General features: G+C 42.0%; 1 protein-coding gene across 3 annotated transcripts in view; it reads right to left on the bottom strand.

The window, feature by feature from the left end:
* Positions 1-14,564, bottom strand: part of KLHL3 (kelch like family member 3) — a 115,594-nt gene that overhangs the window by 33,268 nt on the left and 67,762 nt on the right. For all 3 annotated transcript variants that reach the window (XM_055302617.1, XM_055302618.1, XM_055302619.1), the window contains exons 7-8: positions 6,426-6,542; positions 2,451-2,600 (exon numbers count right to left, since the gene is read on the bottom strand). In XM_055302617.1, coding sequence (XP_055158592.1) covers positions 2,451-2,600; positions 6,426-6,542 — 267 coding nt within the window. The remainder of the gene's footprint in view (positions 1-2,450; positions 2,601-6,425; positions 6,543-14,564) is intronic.

Genomic DNA, 14,564 nt, shown 5'->3' with positions numbered 1-14,564 from the left:
TAAAGTTGTTTTGGGGGATTCAGAAAAAAAAGTTATAGAAAAGGTTAGAGGCAAAATGCAAATTAAGAAAAAATATTGGAAATACATACAAAGGCCTCACCTCTTTAAAGTAAAAATAGCCCTTAAAAAACATTAATAAAAAACATACAACCCAGGGATGCCTGGGTGGCTCAGTGGTTGAGCATCTGCCTTCACCTCAAGGCATGACCCTGTAGTCCCAGGATGAGTCCCACATCGGGCTCCCCGCAGGAAGCCTGCTTATCCCTCTGCCTGTGTTTCTACCTCTCTTTCTCTCTCTCATGAATAAATAAACAAAATCTAAAAAAAAAAAAAAAAATACAGCCCAATAGAAAAACAGGCAAATGACATGATAGAAAATTCCCCAAAAAAGAATTAACAGAGACCATAATCATAGGAAACCCACACCATTCTCACTCATAATGAAAGAAATGCAAACTAAAACAACATGCCATCTTTGAAAGGTTAAAACAGAAATGTTTACTATATAAAAAATGGAAATTATTAGAAGGTCCATACATAGAGGACAGTTAAATAAATAATGGTACATAAATATAATTAAATATCATGTACCTATTGCAATTTAAATGTTGATTTCACCCATACTGATAACGATGAAAGCAGTCTGCTTTGAGTAGGGGATAGAAATGACTTTAATTCATGCAGCAAGATTCCATTTATCTAAAAGGGCACATTTTTATCTCTATGAATAGGCACGCAGAGATAGGTCAGGAAGAGCATTCACCAAGGGAAGAGCAATGACTGCTCCTGGGTGGAGGAGTTTCAGGGGAGTTTTACTCTCTTTTTCAAAAATACAATACCTTTTTAAATAGTCTATAATGAGCATATATTTCTATAATTGAAGTTATTTTCAGTTTGGAAAATATTAAGTAGTTTCAATGCAATACTTCAGTAAAATAAAAGTCTCAACATGCAGTAAGGCAAATGGCCAGCCGGACCCAGGCCCTTGACCTGTGGCTGCCCCTTGTAACCTGCACAAGGCAACAGGAAGCAGACAGGTAGGTATATACCCTCAGGTTTACAAAGATGAAGCCAGGGACAGGATGGGATGGGTTCACCCAGGTTGGAGGGTGAGAAATATACAATTCAAATCCTGGTTCTACTCCATTAGCTGTGTTGACCTTAGGCAAGTCACTTAATCTCTCTGACCTACAGTTTCCTCTGTGTAGAATAGGATACCTGTCTCCACCATAAAGGGCTTTTAGGAGGATTACAAAAGATGTGCGTGTGAGGCCTACGGCCTACTGCTTGGCAAAGAAGCAGCACTCAGTTAAGTGTCAGCGGCCTGTATTAGCTGGGATATTTGTAACCTTTGTTCACATTGCACTCACTAAATTCTCCATGACCCAGAGTCACAGAGCAGAGTGGAGAGAGGAAAACCACAGACCTCAGAGAATCCAAACATGTGGTCTTAGACAAAATGCTCTTCTAATGCTTTGAAAACCTTGGAAGCAGCAAACAAGGAGCATGGCAGCCAGCCACAAAGAGGAAGAGGAGGATAAATCGAAGGCCTAACATAATTCCCTGGTGCTGCCTTGCTGTATAGTCAATGAGTCAACACAACTCACTCCACCCTGCTTGCCTTTCCTCTTGGGGTGGCTGGGGCCTTTCCTGAGATGTCCGTATGTTAGGATCCTAGAGAGCCTACTGGGATGCCCAACTGGGAAGGACTTTAATAGAGATCAGCCAGGACAGGACCTTTCATTCTGCAGATGAAGGACTGGATGACCAGTAAGGGGAAAGGGCCTTGCAAGGAACCAAAGTGGCCAGTGTGTATCTGGTGGCCCTAACTGTTCTGTAGGGCTCTGCAGTGAGAGAAAGAACCAGACTAGAACTATTCTGATGCAAATAAGCCTAGAAAGAGGAGTGTTAGGACCATCACTAAGTCAAGGACCACCCAGCCATTCCTTTGCTTCCAAAAGAAATAGAATTCAGACCAAAGGGGATTCCCTGGGTGGCTCAGCGGTATCGCGCCTGCCTTTGGCCCAGGGCGCGATCCTGGAGTCCCGGGATCGAGTCCCGCGTCAGGCTCCCTGCATGGAGCCTGCTTCTCCCTCTGCCTGTGTCTCTGCCTCTCTCTCTCTCTCTCTCTCTCTCATAAATAAATAAAAATAAATCTTTAAAAAAAAAAAAAGAACTCAGACCAAAGAAGGAGGAGAGAAGAAAGAGCTCTGAGTTATTCTCAAAACTCCCTAGTGACTCCGGAGGTTACCAGAAATTCTTTGAAAAGAAATACCCTAAAAGAGAGAGGTACCAGCAGATTCAAAAGGAACCAGTAGACTCCATCACTTAGGTCGTAAATGCCACCAAGCAGGGTAACCATGGGTGAGGAAAGACTTGGAGGCAGGAGTGGAAGGCCACTGGCCCAGAACACAGTCCCATCTGCTGGCATTGACTGGGCTGGGGCTTACCTTGGGCAGGCTAACTGGAGTCCTGGGCTTAGTCCTTGGGTTCTTAATCAAGAGCCTCTGATCCAGAGGGAGCAGATGGTATTTCATGGCCTCGATGAGGAAGTCCTTACAGGTGTTGTTATTCTTTATCAAAGCTTCTTCTTCAACTGTCTGGAGGAAATAATCCACAGGTGATCCAGAAGCAGAGCTCAGCCGCATTTCCCAATCTGCCTCCTCAGGCTGGATCATTTCTGTTTTCCCACACCCCTTTATTCCCTGGCCACATCATCTCAGACTCCAAATGAAAGATCACAGACTTAAAACTTAGTGCCTACCTCCTGCGTTTCAAGAGCACAGCGGAGGTGATTAAGTTCCGGCATCAAACAGACCGGGATATAACCTGTGTTTGTTTGTTAGTTCATAGGCTTAAGCGCAATTATGCAAAACAAAGACAATTAGTTGTCCTGAAGGCTTGATCTCATGTTCCTCCTAATTTGAGTGCCTTTAATGTTTAGGGCAAATGATGGCACATTTGAGAGGAGAAGGAGAGAAAGAGGAAGAGAGCAGGATCCATGAGCCAACCTCTGGAGGCATGGAGTAAAACAAGGTGACAATCAGGAAGAATTCATAACCATTTTCTTATAGTGAAAGCCTCAGGGGTAAAACTGGCCAACGAGATGCTCTATAATCGAGTGGTGATATCAGAGAAGAAAGAATGTCCCGCACCCACTGACTTCATCTTGGACCCTATCTAAGCTGGAACTGTGGCTTCTTCACATACTCCAGAGCTATGGACCCAAGCAGATGCTCAGCAAATATAAGCCAAAAGATGTCATGAGCAAGACCAAGGGTGAAACCATGCTGGTGCTCTGATTCTCAAATCCTGTCCTTTGGCCTACGTCACATTGCTATGCGGTATATCTGTAAGGGGTAGTGTGGTCTTCGGAGGCCCCTTCACATGTTCTTTGCTGGAGTGTTTAGGAGCTAGCAGCAGAGATAGATTCCATTCAACAGCTAACAGAGATTGAATGTCTCATGGTTGGGCAGCCCAGTGCTACACTCTGGGAAGAAAAAGATGAACAAGACAAAGGTTCTGACCTTGAAGCACTCAAGTCCAGTTAGAGGAGGAGAAGGGCCTCCCCATCTCAACTACCTCGGCCCTCAAGCTGGTTACGCACAAGGCATGATTGAGCCTCACCTGTAACTAGGAATGGAGATGTGGCCAGGCCATCACCTGCTGGGCAGACTTTAGGTAGGAAAAGAAGGATTGGCATGACAGGGCCCCTGTCACCACTGGGCACCTCCTTCCCCAGAAGTGACGCCCAGGAATACTCCATTTTGGGGGAAGGTTTCCCCACTTGCCCCACCACCACTGATGGACTGACCCAGGTTGAGACAAATTATAAGCCTTTAGGTCAGTTAAAAAAATTAAAACAGGCGAGAGAGGTTCTATTTCTTTTTTTTTTTGTTTTAGGATTTTATTTATTTGAGAAAGAGGGAGAGAGAGAGATAGAGCATGAACATGGGCAGGAGTAGAGGAGGAGAGAGAGAGAGACAAGCAGACTCTTCACTAAGCACAGAGCCTGATGCAGGGCTCCATCACATGACCCTGAGATCATGACCTGAGCCAAAACCAAGAGGCAGACACTCAACCAACTGAGCCACCCAAGCGCCCCAAGAAAGGATGTCTTCAAAAACTTGGATGGAAGGTGAAATGCATAAACAGCTACTTCTCCCAAAGAACGCATTCAGCTTGAATGAAAATTTCCTCCAGGGAGTTAATACTTCACCATGTAAAGTTTCAAGTTGGGGTGATAAGAAAGTTTAAGAATGGATATAGTGATGGTTGTACAGCATGATGAATACAATTAGTACATTGAATGAACTGCACACTTAAAAATGGTCAAAATGGTAAAGTTTATGTTATATATACATAATCACAATTTTAAAAAATTTAAATATAGCCTATTACACACTTCTTCAATATTTCAAAATATTTAATAAAGCCTAATAAACATTAGTGGTTAAAAAACAAACAAAAATGCCTTCCCCAGAAATAAGTGCTGGTACAGGTCTGCCCAGGGCTTTCCCTGTGTACTCAACCAAGATCGGCCACCCCTAGCAGGGTGTACTAGTTTGAAACTTCAAAGGTAAGTAAGTGTTAATGAAACATCCTCTTCCAGAGATGTTCTGAAAAGAGCCCTTTGAAAAGAGGGGTAGAAGGGTCATGCCCACTACCTCTGACCTCCTTCTCCTCCAGATATAAACCCTACTTTGCCATAATAACTTAAGAACTAGTTTCTAGTATCTTTAAGTTTCAGTTGTGGACACCTGATTGAGGTTATGACTAAGGGTCTCTAAGGCCTCTTTAGTTTTCCCCAGAAACCAGGTCCACAGATTGCTCTTCCTGTGGAAGTGATGCTGTGCTGGAGGCCAGATGTCCGCCTCCACCTTTGGTCCATTTCCCACAGGACAGTAGGAGGTTTGATTCTGACACTGGGAGCTCAGGCCAGTTCGGTCCCTCTGCTTAGAGAACCTTTTCTACAGGAAGGAAACGCTGCCACTAGGGGGCAGTGGTACCATCCAAACCATAAAACGCCAGGCACAAAGAAGGGCTTGTAAGCCCTTGCCCCAGCACCTGAGAATAGGACTGGACTGAGGCTCAGAGGTTCAGGGATCATCTCATTGGTCCATTAGACATATGGTCAACAGGGTCACAAGCCGATGATTTTACAAGTGTTTGTGAGGATACAATGTTCTCCCGCTACTCCCAATAGTATCCATGATTGTCAAGACGGTAGTAGTATCAGCCAGCATTCGCTCACAGTGTTGTAGCCTTTATATAGATTATCTCATTCTACACCCAAACAATCCTATGAGAGCAGGTGCTGTTTTTACCAGATGAGAAGACAGAGGTTGAGAAAGGTTGAACACTTGCCCAGTGTTAGTTAGATAGCTGGGAAGTGACAGAGCTAGGCCACTGGGTTGCTGAACCTTCTCTCTTCTTCTCGCCTCACACCTTCCATTCCTTTCAGAAACTTCTTGGAAATAGATGAGTATTGGCCTGCTGCCTTGCTGTTTTGTTTTGTTCGTATATTTAAGTTTTGCCCTCTGCCTACTTAGAAGAGTATCTACAGCCAATGGATAAACAGACAGTATTAAAGGTGACAGCCTGCTTAGTGGAAGGCAGGTGCTTCAGGGTCAACAGACTTGAATTTGAATCCTGACACTGCCTTCTACTGCCAAATAATCCTCCGCCTCCATAAACCCCAAGGCCTAGACTTGTAAAAAGAGGGTTATTTGTCTTTGCTTCAGAGGGTTGTAATAAGGATTAAATATGTGGCATCACACTGGCACCCCGTAATTCTTAATTTTTCTTTACTTCCTCAGAGGAAGCAATATGTATGCTAGGCACCTGTGAGGAGCTGGTTTTTACCTAATCCTGAATAGGGCTCTAAGTTGCTTAGCACAAAGGTAAAGAGAACACAGAAACATGGAAATGACTTATTCTTGCTTAGCTCCCCTACAGTAAAAGTGGCTAACTTCCAGTGAGCATCTAATATGCGCAGCTCCATGCTAAACATCTATCTTGCATATTTACAACTCCTTTGGTCCTCACAACAATCCTGACGGGGCTCTACTATCATATTTCTTCTATCAAAGAAGAAACTAAGACTTGAATAAGTTAAATAAAAACTCAAAGCTAACAAGTAGTGGAGTAGGAACTAAACCTTAAGTGTCTTATTCTCAAACCTCACACTACCATCTAATAGAACATTGTATGTCAACTATACTTTAATAATAAAAATGTAAAAATATAAAAATAAAAACCCTTACACTACCATGCTTCACACTTAAGCCACTGGGTTGGTGACCTCAACTCATGCAAAAGACCCATAAAACTCCTCAACTACCCCATACAACCAGGGCTGCCTGCTGCTATTCCCAGAGGCCTGGGGGAGCAGGAAAGCAATTTGTTCTTCATACAGCACTCACCTGGACCAGGTAATCCCTAGGTAAGAGAGGGAGACGGACATGTTCCATCAGTTTTGCCATGTGTTCTAAACGGGTTTCTTTCTCATAATTGATCCATGAAATCACAGCTTCAAATACCTATAAAGAAAATCAACACAGGTAACTGTAGCAGAGATAAGAGCTTTCAAAGAGTTTCCTCAGCCTGAAAAAAAAATGTCCAACGTCCAAATCATTCACGAAAGTGGTTAACCTAAGATTCAATAGTTACAATAAAAAAAAAATGGAAAGATTTTGTCTGTTAGCAGACATCAGAGTAATAGATCACATACACACAGGTTATAATAAACCTGCTACCCCAAATAGAGACTCACCGAGGTTCACTGCAAAATAAAAATCAGGTCTCATGGTTATTTAAAGATAGAAATACAGAACAGGAACTCTGAATCAAATTTTATAAAGACTGCTCAGGAAGACCAGAAGCCTTGGGGGGAAGGCTACCACGCTCCTCACGTAAATCCCTCTCCTTGTTTATCTCCTAAGTGCAGTTAATGCAGAATCAAGACGAGAATATCATCTGCCAAAAGCTGGCTGTAAAATGGTGTGTCACCAAATGACAGAGAGTTTCCTGTCAAAAATTTCTCCTTGGTTTAACCTCTCCCTTGAGGAGAGATGTCATTTTTCTACAAATGAAAATCAGGCTCGGAACCAAGAAGGAGGCTCTCTGGTTTGGACGTGCACCATGCTCAAGAAGAAGTCCAAAATCACACTCTACATGCTACCATATTCACATAGACAAAATCCAATGTTGATAAGGCTGCAGGGATACCAGCACTAGTTCTGAAAATTTAATTAACACAGATCTTTAAGAGGGGAGGGAAGAATCTGCCAATATCAATCAAGTATTTCAACGTGCATACTTTTTTTGAGAAATATCACTTCTAGGACCTAGTCTACAAAAAATACTCACAAAAGCGCTGTTCACAAAAGAATATGTGTTCCAGGATGTTTGCTGCAGCATTTTGGTAACAAAATAAAAAGGAAGCAACTTAAAGCTCAATAAAGGAGAAATTATTTAACTAGTATACATAGTACGGGATATTTTCTAGTCTTGTATTTTCTAGTCTAGATAGTCTTGTATCTATTCTAGTTTCATATTAGTAGTTTGTGAGGAATCCTGTAGTTTTCATTTGAATGACTTCAGTTCCTGTAGTTTGCATTTGAATGGTGTCAGTTTATGTCCACTTTTCAATTTGACCTAAGGAAGCACTACTAGGTTTTGACTGTGCCTAAGTGTTTGAGAAGCCTAAAGTCATTAAGATAAAACCTAACATCAAAAAATCGGAAGCCAAGTAACTTGTGCAGAAGGAATACACAGAAAACTTGGGGTGGTTGGTTAGAGTATAATTAGGGGAGGGTATGCATAAGGTAGATTTTTCTGGTTTTCAGAAATTGTAATTTTTTTGATGTGCTATTTCAATTTTTAGTAGCAAATGTATATGTAGAGGATCTTATTAAAATTGAGACTTATTTGAATACTTAAAAAAATTATTTAACTAGTATACATAGTACAGGATATTTTCAACTGGCAAAAATAATAAAATGCCTTCTTGTGCCAGAACCAAAGAAGTGCTCAAAGATTAAGATGCACACATCAAATGGATACAGAGCCCACAAATGGGGCTTTCATTGCCAATATTTGGGACAAAACATCAAAGAGAACAAGGAAGAAATCAGATTAGTCTTGGTGAAGTGGGATGGGGAATGACTGGGAAGGCGCCAAAGGAAACTTTTTGGGGGAATGGATATGTTCTATATCTGGACAGGGTGGGATTTACATGTACATATGCATTTGTGAAAACTAATTAGGCTGTATGCGTAGTATCTGTACATTTCACTGTGCATAAGTCATAACTCAATTTAAAACATTCTCAGAAAAAAGAAAACATTCTCAGAAAAAAGAAAACATTCTCAGAGAAAAGAAAAACACAGTAATGGATCATAATACAATGAACAAAAAAGAACCCATGAATCCATAAGGATACTTTTAAAAGTGGGGAAGGTTGGGGCTCCTGGTGGCTCAGTGGGTTAAGCATTTGCCTTTGGCTCAGGTCATGACCCCAGGGTCCTGGGATCGAGCCCCAGGTCGGCTCCCTGCTCAGCGGGGAGTCTGCTTCTCCTTCTCCCTTTGTGTGCTCTCTCTCTCTCAAATAAATAATAAATAAAATCTTAAAAAAATAAATGTGGGAAGGGATCTTCTTCACAGACCAAATGCCAACCAATAAAAGTAGAAAGAATGACAGAAAAACATCATTTTGCAACCATCGATATAATAACTGATTGAACAAAGTTCACCAGTATATGCTCAAATCATTGTGTGAAAAATTGTTGGGAAACAAGATACAGTTTTCAAAGCATCACCTCTCAGATTACTTATGAAATACATGGCAGGGGAGTGGGCAGCCTCTAAATGGGAAAATCTGACAGATATCACTGAACAAGTGACCTAAGTTAGCACCACCAATAACAGGACAAACTTATCTTCCTGACTGTGACATAACGGGAAGGACACAGCATCCTCTAGTTTCTTCCTAAAATGTTTCACTTGAATCTTATAGTGAGGAAACAGACAACTCCATGTTTGGAACATTCTGTAAGACAGCTGGCCTGAATTCTCCAAAACCACTAATATTATAAAAAGAAAGAAAGAAAAAGACAGAGAGTTCTAGATTAAGGGGATTTAGAGACTTGGGAACTGAATGCAATGCGTGATCCTTGATTGGATCGTGGATTTAAAAGAAATAGCCATAAAGGACTCTTTTGAGACTGTCAGAAAATTTGAATGCTGACTATGTATTAGCTCATATCATTGTATTAGTGTTAAATTTCTTTGGTGTGATAATGGTTTATGGTTTTAAAAGATAATTTCCTTGTTCTTAGGAGGTACATACTCAAATGCTAGGGGTGAAATGTTATGATGTCTGCAACTTACTGTCAAATGGCTCAGCGAAATAAAAGATTAAATATGTAAAGAGAGAGAAAATAAGACAAATGAAGCAAAATGTTAACTGGTCAATCTAGGTTAAGAGCATATGAATGTGCATGCCTTCAAGCTTTAATATAGGTTTGAAATTTTTCAAAATGAACAGCAGAGGGGAGAGGAAAAGAAATTTTAAGGGAAAAGGATAAATATGACAACTAAATTTACAATATGGCATAAAGTTGAAAACTAACTCCCAGGGGTAGAAAAAATCTCTAATTTTTCTAACCCTGCATATATTTTTGTGTATCGGTATGTTAATAATGCTTTCGCCCTTATTTCCTAAATATAAACTTAAGTCAGGCTGGGTATACTCAAAACAGGCAAAGAATCAATCAGAAAGGGAAGGGAGGAGAAATGAATGGAATGGAAGAGAGAGGAGCAGCCTCTGTGTATAGTTTGTAAAAAAAAAAAAATAGTTTGTATAGTTTATTTAAAAATCTCAGCTCTGTAAAAAATAACCCCTATGTGCACAAATATAAACACACACACACCATAGAAATCCTCCTTCTCCAGTTCATTTTTTAAGATTATTTGCTCTCACAGAGCTTTATCCCTCACCCTCACAGCACTGGTTTGCGAGTGACTATGTGCTGCTCCAAGTAGCTGTCCACATCCCTAAGAACAGGGCCTTGTCTTACTTAATAGTAAATAATACATACTCTAATATTTTTTGAATGAATGAATGGACACACGAGTTCAGAATAAGCAATGCAAGGAGGCAGTGGAAGCTGTCCAGGCTGGAGCAAGGAGCAGAGCTGGGGGGGAAGAGGACTGATATCAGAGGCCAAAGGAAACTGGAGACCATTCGCTGGTGAGCAACCACCGTCCCATCCTGCCTGGACACGCGGTTATCCAACAGTCTTCTGCTCCTCATTAGACTGCGAGCTCTTGCAAGGTCAGAAGTGTCCCTCCTCAATACACAACCCCCACCGCCCAGCACAATGCCGGACACAGAGCAGGTGGCCGGCTGACAAAGCTCTGCTCAAGGATGAACCACGAAGTCCTTGAGGAGGTGGGATTTCCTGACAATGCCCTTTCCCGTCAACCAGCTTGGTCTTTGTTATAAAAGCTAAAAAGCAAGCCGAGTCTAATGAAGTCGATATTTAACTTATCTTTATTTTTGGCGTGACTTGTCTGACTGGTTCCATTTAGTTGCACTGTTTACCTACTGGGCTGTGAAAGCCACAGCACTCAGCAACAACGGTGACCTTCTGGGCAGCTAGAGCAAGCCATGTGTTTTTTTCATTGAGACTCCATGTTAAGAAAATAAAGAAGCAAATAAACTTTCAACTAGCTTTGGTGTTTAAATGTGCCTAATATCATTCCCAAACCCCCTCCTGTTAAGGGACCAGCCAATGCAAGGGGGCAATGAGTAGTAACAGCAGGATCCAGTATTTATCGTGTGCCAGGCCCTGCACCACCCTTTGTGGACACTGTCACCCTGGACTCCCGTGAGAGCCCAATGAACAGATACTCGTAACCTTTGTTAAGTGCCTCGCCCAAGCCCAGGGCCACAAAGCAGCAGAGCTGGGGATCACGCAGACTCCAGGGCCAGCACTCGTGCTCTTATCCACTGTTCTCAGCCGCCTGTTACAGGCCCACAGCAGCGGCTGGCAGACTACAGCCCACAGGCCACATTCAGCCTGCCACCTGTTTTCATAAATAAAATTTTACTGGAACACAGCCATACTCACTCGTTTATACATATTGTCTGTGGCTTTCACACTGCAACAGCACAGTTGAATTGAGACTCTATGGCCCAGAAAGCCTAAAATATTTATTATCTGGTACTTTATAGGAAGAGGGTCTCAACTCCTAGTCTATGAAATCTAAGCAGAAGCCCTGTAGCTTCAATCACAGGACAGCGTGATGTGTACTCAGATGAAAACACTTTTTATGGATCCCACGATGAAATCAGCTGCCACAAGGCATGCTTAGGGTTTTACTTTTAAACAAAGAAAAGAGCATAACTTCCTTACTGCTTCATATTCCAAAGCCAATCTCTTGAGGGCTACAAGGTTGCTAGGTGGAAAAAGGATAGAAAAAATCGAATTTCATAGTTCTTGGCTCCCCATGCTTCCGATGTAAGCACAAGCCTTGGCCAGAACACCAGATGAAGGTGAACCCCCTACACCACCTCTCTGGTGAGGCAGGCAGCCAGGCACACTGTACCTGGACCTGTGAATAGAATGGGGAGCACTGGGGCATTGGCAACTGCTTTCAAAATGTGTTCTGAAAATCAAGAAGGGGACTTCGGTTAAAAATAGGCAGGGCAGTGACATGGCAAGGGAAAAGGTCCAGTTGAGGATGATTCAGAGCAAAGCATAGGATGGAGGAAAAGAAGCCAATTTTGACAAGATCAGGGAAAAAAAACTAGTTTTTTTTTTCCAAAACATGGACTTAATTTGTTAAAGATTTGAGAAATGCTGATTTTAAGAACAGCAGACACAGTACTATGCATTTTACATGCATGATGCCATTTAACTCACCCAAAAATCCTGTGAAATACATATCATTGTTCACATTTTATAGATGTGAAACAACCTCAGAGAGCTTACTATCCAAGGTCATACTGCCAGGAAGTAGTGGATCTGGGATGTGAACCCACCTCTAACTCCAAAACCCAAGTTCCAACATTGTGCAATATTACATCTCAGAGGCACAATAAGCTGGAAAACCTGGGCAGACCAATGACTTGGGAAACTACATTCCAACAACCATAATCATAATTAAACACACACACACACACACACACACACACACACACACACACGTGCTCTTAGGACATTCCCCTCTAGATACTCTTCCTTTCCAGGGATTGAGCCAATAGCATCCAAGCATTCACTGCCAGGATTTTTTTTTTTTAAGATTTTATTTATTCATGAGAAACACAGAGAGGGAGAGAGGCAGAGACAAAGGAAGAGGGAGACTCCATGCAGGGAACCCAATGTGGGACTCGATCCCAGGTCTCCAGGATCAGGCCCTGGGCCGAAGGTGGTACTAAACTGCTGAGCCACCCGGGCTGCCCACTGCCAGGATTTTCAATCAAGAAGACAGCACTACTAGAAAAGAATGCTTGTCATTTCTTAAACTGAAGCTTAGCAGGACTTTTGTGAATCATACTCCTGCTTTGCTGTCCTATGCCCACACCAGGGACTGTTGGGAACAGTGAGGTATTGGATGGAGCTGGAGCTCACTGTGCAAGTTCCTTCCCATCTTGGTGTTTAGTGACATTACACTGGTAGTTTGAAATCAGCCTTGATGGAAGTATTTGCACCATGGAAATTAGCAAATGAATCAGCAAACAAATCAGGGCTTTCAGAAGTTTTTTTGCAGAGCCAGTTGTTAAACATTTACTAGCATAACACTGGCTGGGAGATTTCCTGGTCTGAAGGCTCCCCGGATTATAGAAAACCTACTCAGCTGCACTCATCTTTCTGACAGTCCCATCATCCTAAGATTTTATAGGGCACTTAACAGCTCCTTTGTGTAGTTGCTTCATCTCAGACTCACAAGAGCCCTGGGAAGCAGCCAGAGTCACTCATATAAGAGAAAAGCAAGGCAGACAGTGGGGAAATGGTCTGCCCAAACATTACGCAGCTCATTGGTAATAGAGCTGAAATGAGAACCACTGGCTTTCATTCCACAATTTGTCCGTAACACATTTCATTCATAGTTTGTAACTCTATATTTATTTCTGTACATATTTGATAAAACCTATTTATTTCTGTATATTTTTAATAAAATCTATCTCCCTCATGTGACTTTAAGTTCCACAAAGGCAGGGATCTTATGTTGATCTGTTCACCAATGTCTCTCATGTGAATAACATGCAATCAGCCACATAGTACTCAATAAATATATACTGAGAAAATGAATAAGTTAGTCAAAGTGAGAATGATTGAGTGTATGGTTCTCCTCCTAGGACAGCATATTGCCAAATATGTGACTTCATATAAACAACAAAAGTGATGACAAAACTAAAACGGTGGTATTGCCTTGCTGGGAATTGTTCAGCCTTCCGCTACTGCCTATGTAGGATAAAGACACCCAGTCTGATTCTGTGAAGGAGAAGGACTGAAGCACCGTGGTTTGAGAGGAATGCCTGCAAGCTGAAAGACTATTTCAAGGCACTAATCCTACAAATGAATGGAGTGTGACACAGGGATTGAGAATGCCTTGCAGTCAATATGTCAGATGGAGCAGAGTTGGAAGGAATCTTCCCCTACAGCTCCAAACACGTAAAAAGTGACATATTAGCAAAAAATAAAGCTTTGAGTCGTAGTAAAAAGAAAGAGGGAAGTGCCTGGGTGCTTTACATGAGAAGGAAAGCAAGTCTGACAGCTGAATGGAAGCTAAGGCCATTACTAGGTAGAATGGCGTCTGGATCAGGAAGCTGGTGTCTTATCAGGGAGAATGTCTATGCCACAGGCTCCCCGTGGACAGCATTATTCACCTGCCATCCCATATACTGGGACTAGACGAACTCCATCCATCTTCGAGGGAAAAGGGGGGCAGAGCTCACCATCTCCTGGAGGTGGGGAAGTTAAAAACCATATCTTCATGAAATCAGAACCCCAGGCTCACACCACATACAGATCTGGGGTCTGATGTGACATTATCCAGATAGCGCAGAGGATACTCAAGACAAAAAGGAATATAGAAACAGTTTCTAAACCAGTAAACCTGCCCTAGAGTGCCCTAGGGCACTTCCACAGCCCAGGGCAACCCAGACTCCCATGGACAAAACATCTTCTGAAGATGGTCTCATAATCAAAAATTATATATCACTAATGGAAAGAACTGCAAAAAAAGGAAAATTAACAGGTAAAATAAATGACAGAATATTTAGGGCAACCAAAGAAAATCAGCCTCAAGACTATTCTCCATGATGTGGTCCTCAGAATATCAGGGGCAGCAGACATTCTGTAGTAAAAGAGGTTCTCGGAGTAAATGAGCCTGGAGCATGTATCATACATACATACCCCCACATCTCCTTGAGCCATTTATAAAGCTCATTAACATATAAAAGCTCTGACGACCTTCAGTTTCTTAACCTGGTTCCCATGTTTAGCCACTGTCTCCTAAATGTGTTGGACTTGAGAGTATCTCATAAACAC

The sequence above is a fragment of the Nyctereutes procyonoides genome, unplaced genomic scaffold (genome assembly GCF_905146905.1).
Source record: "Nyctereutes procyonoides isolate TBG_1078 unplaced genomic scaffold, NYPRO_anot_genome, whole genome shotgun sequence".
NCBI classification, from domain to species: Eukaryota; Metazoa; Chordata; class Mammalia; order Carnivora; family Canidae; genus Nyctereutes; species Nyctereutes procyonoides.
The sequence above is the reverse complement of the archived record's forward strand: the minus strand, read 5'-3'. Positions and strand labels throughout refer to the sequence as shown.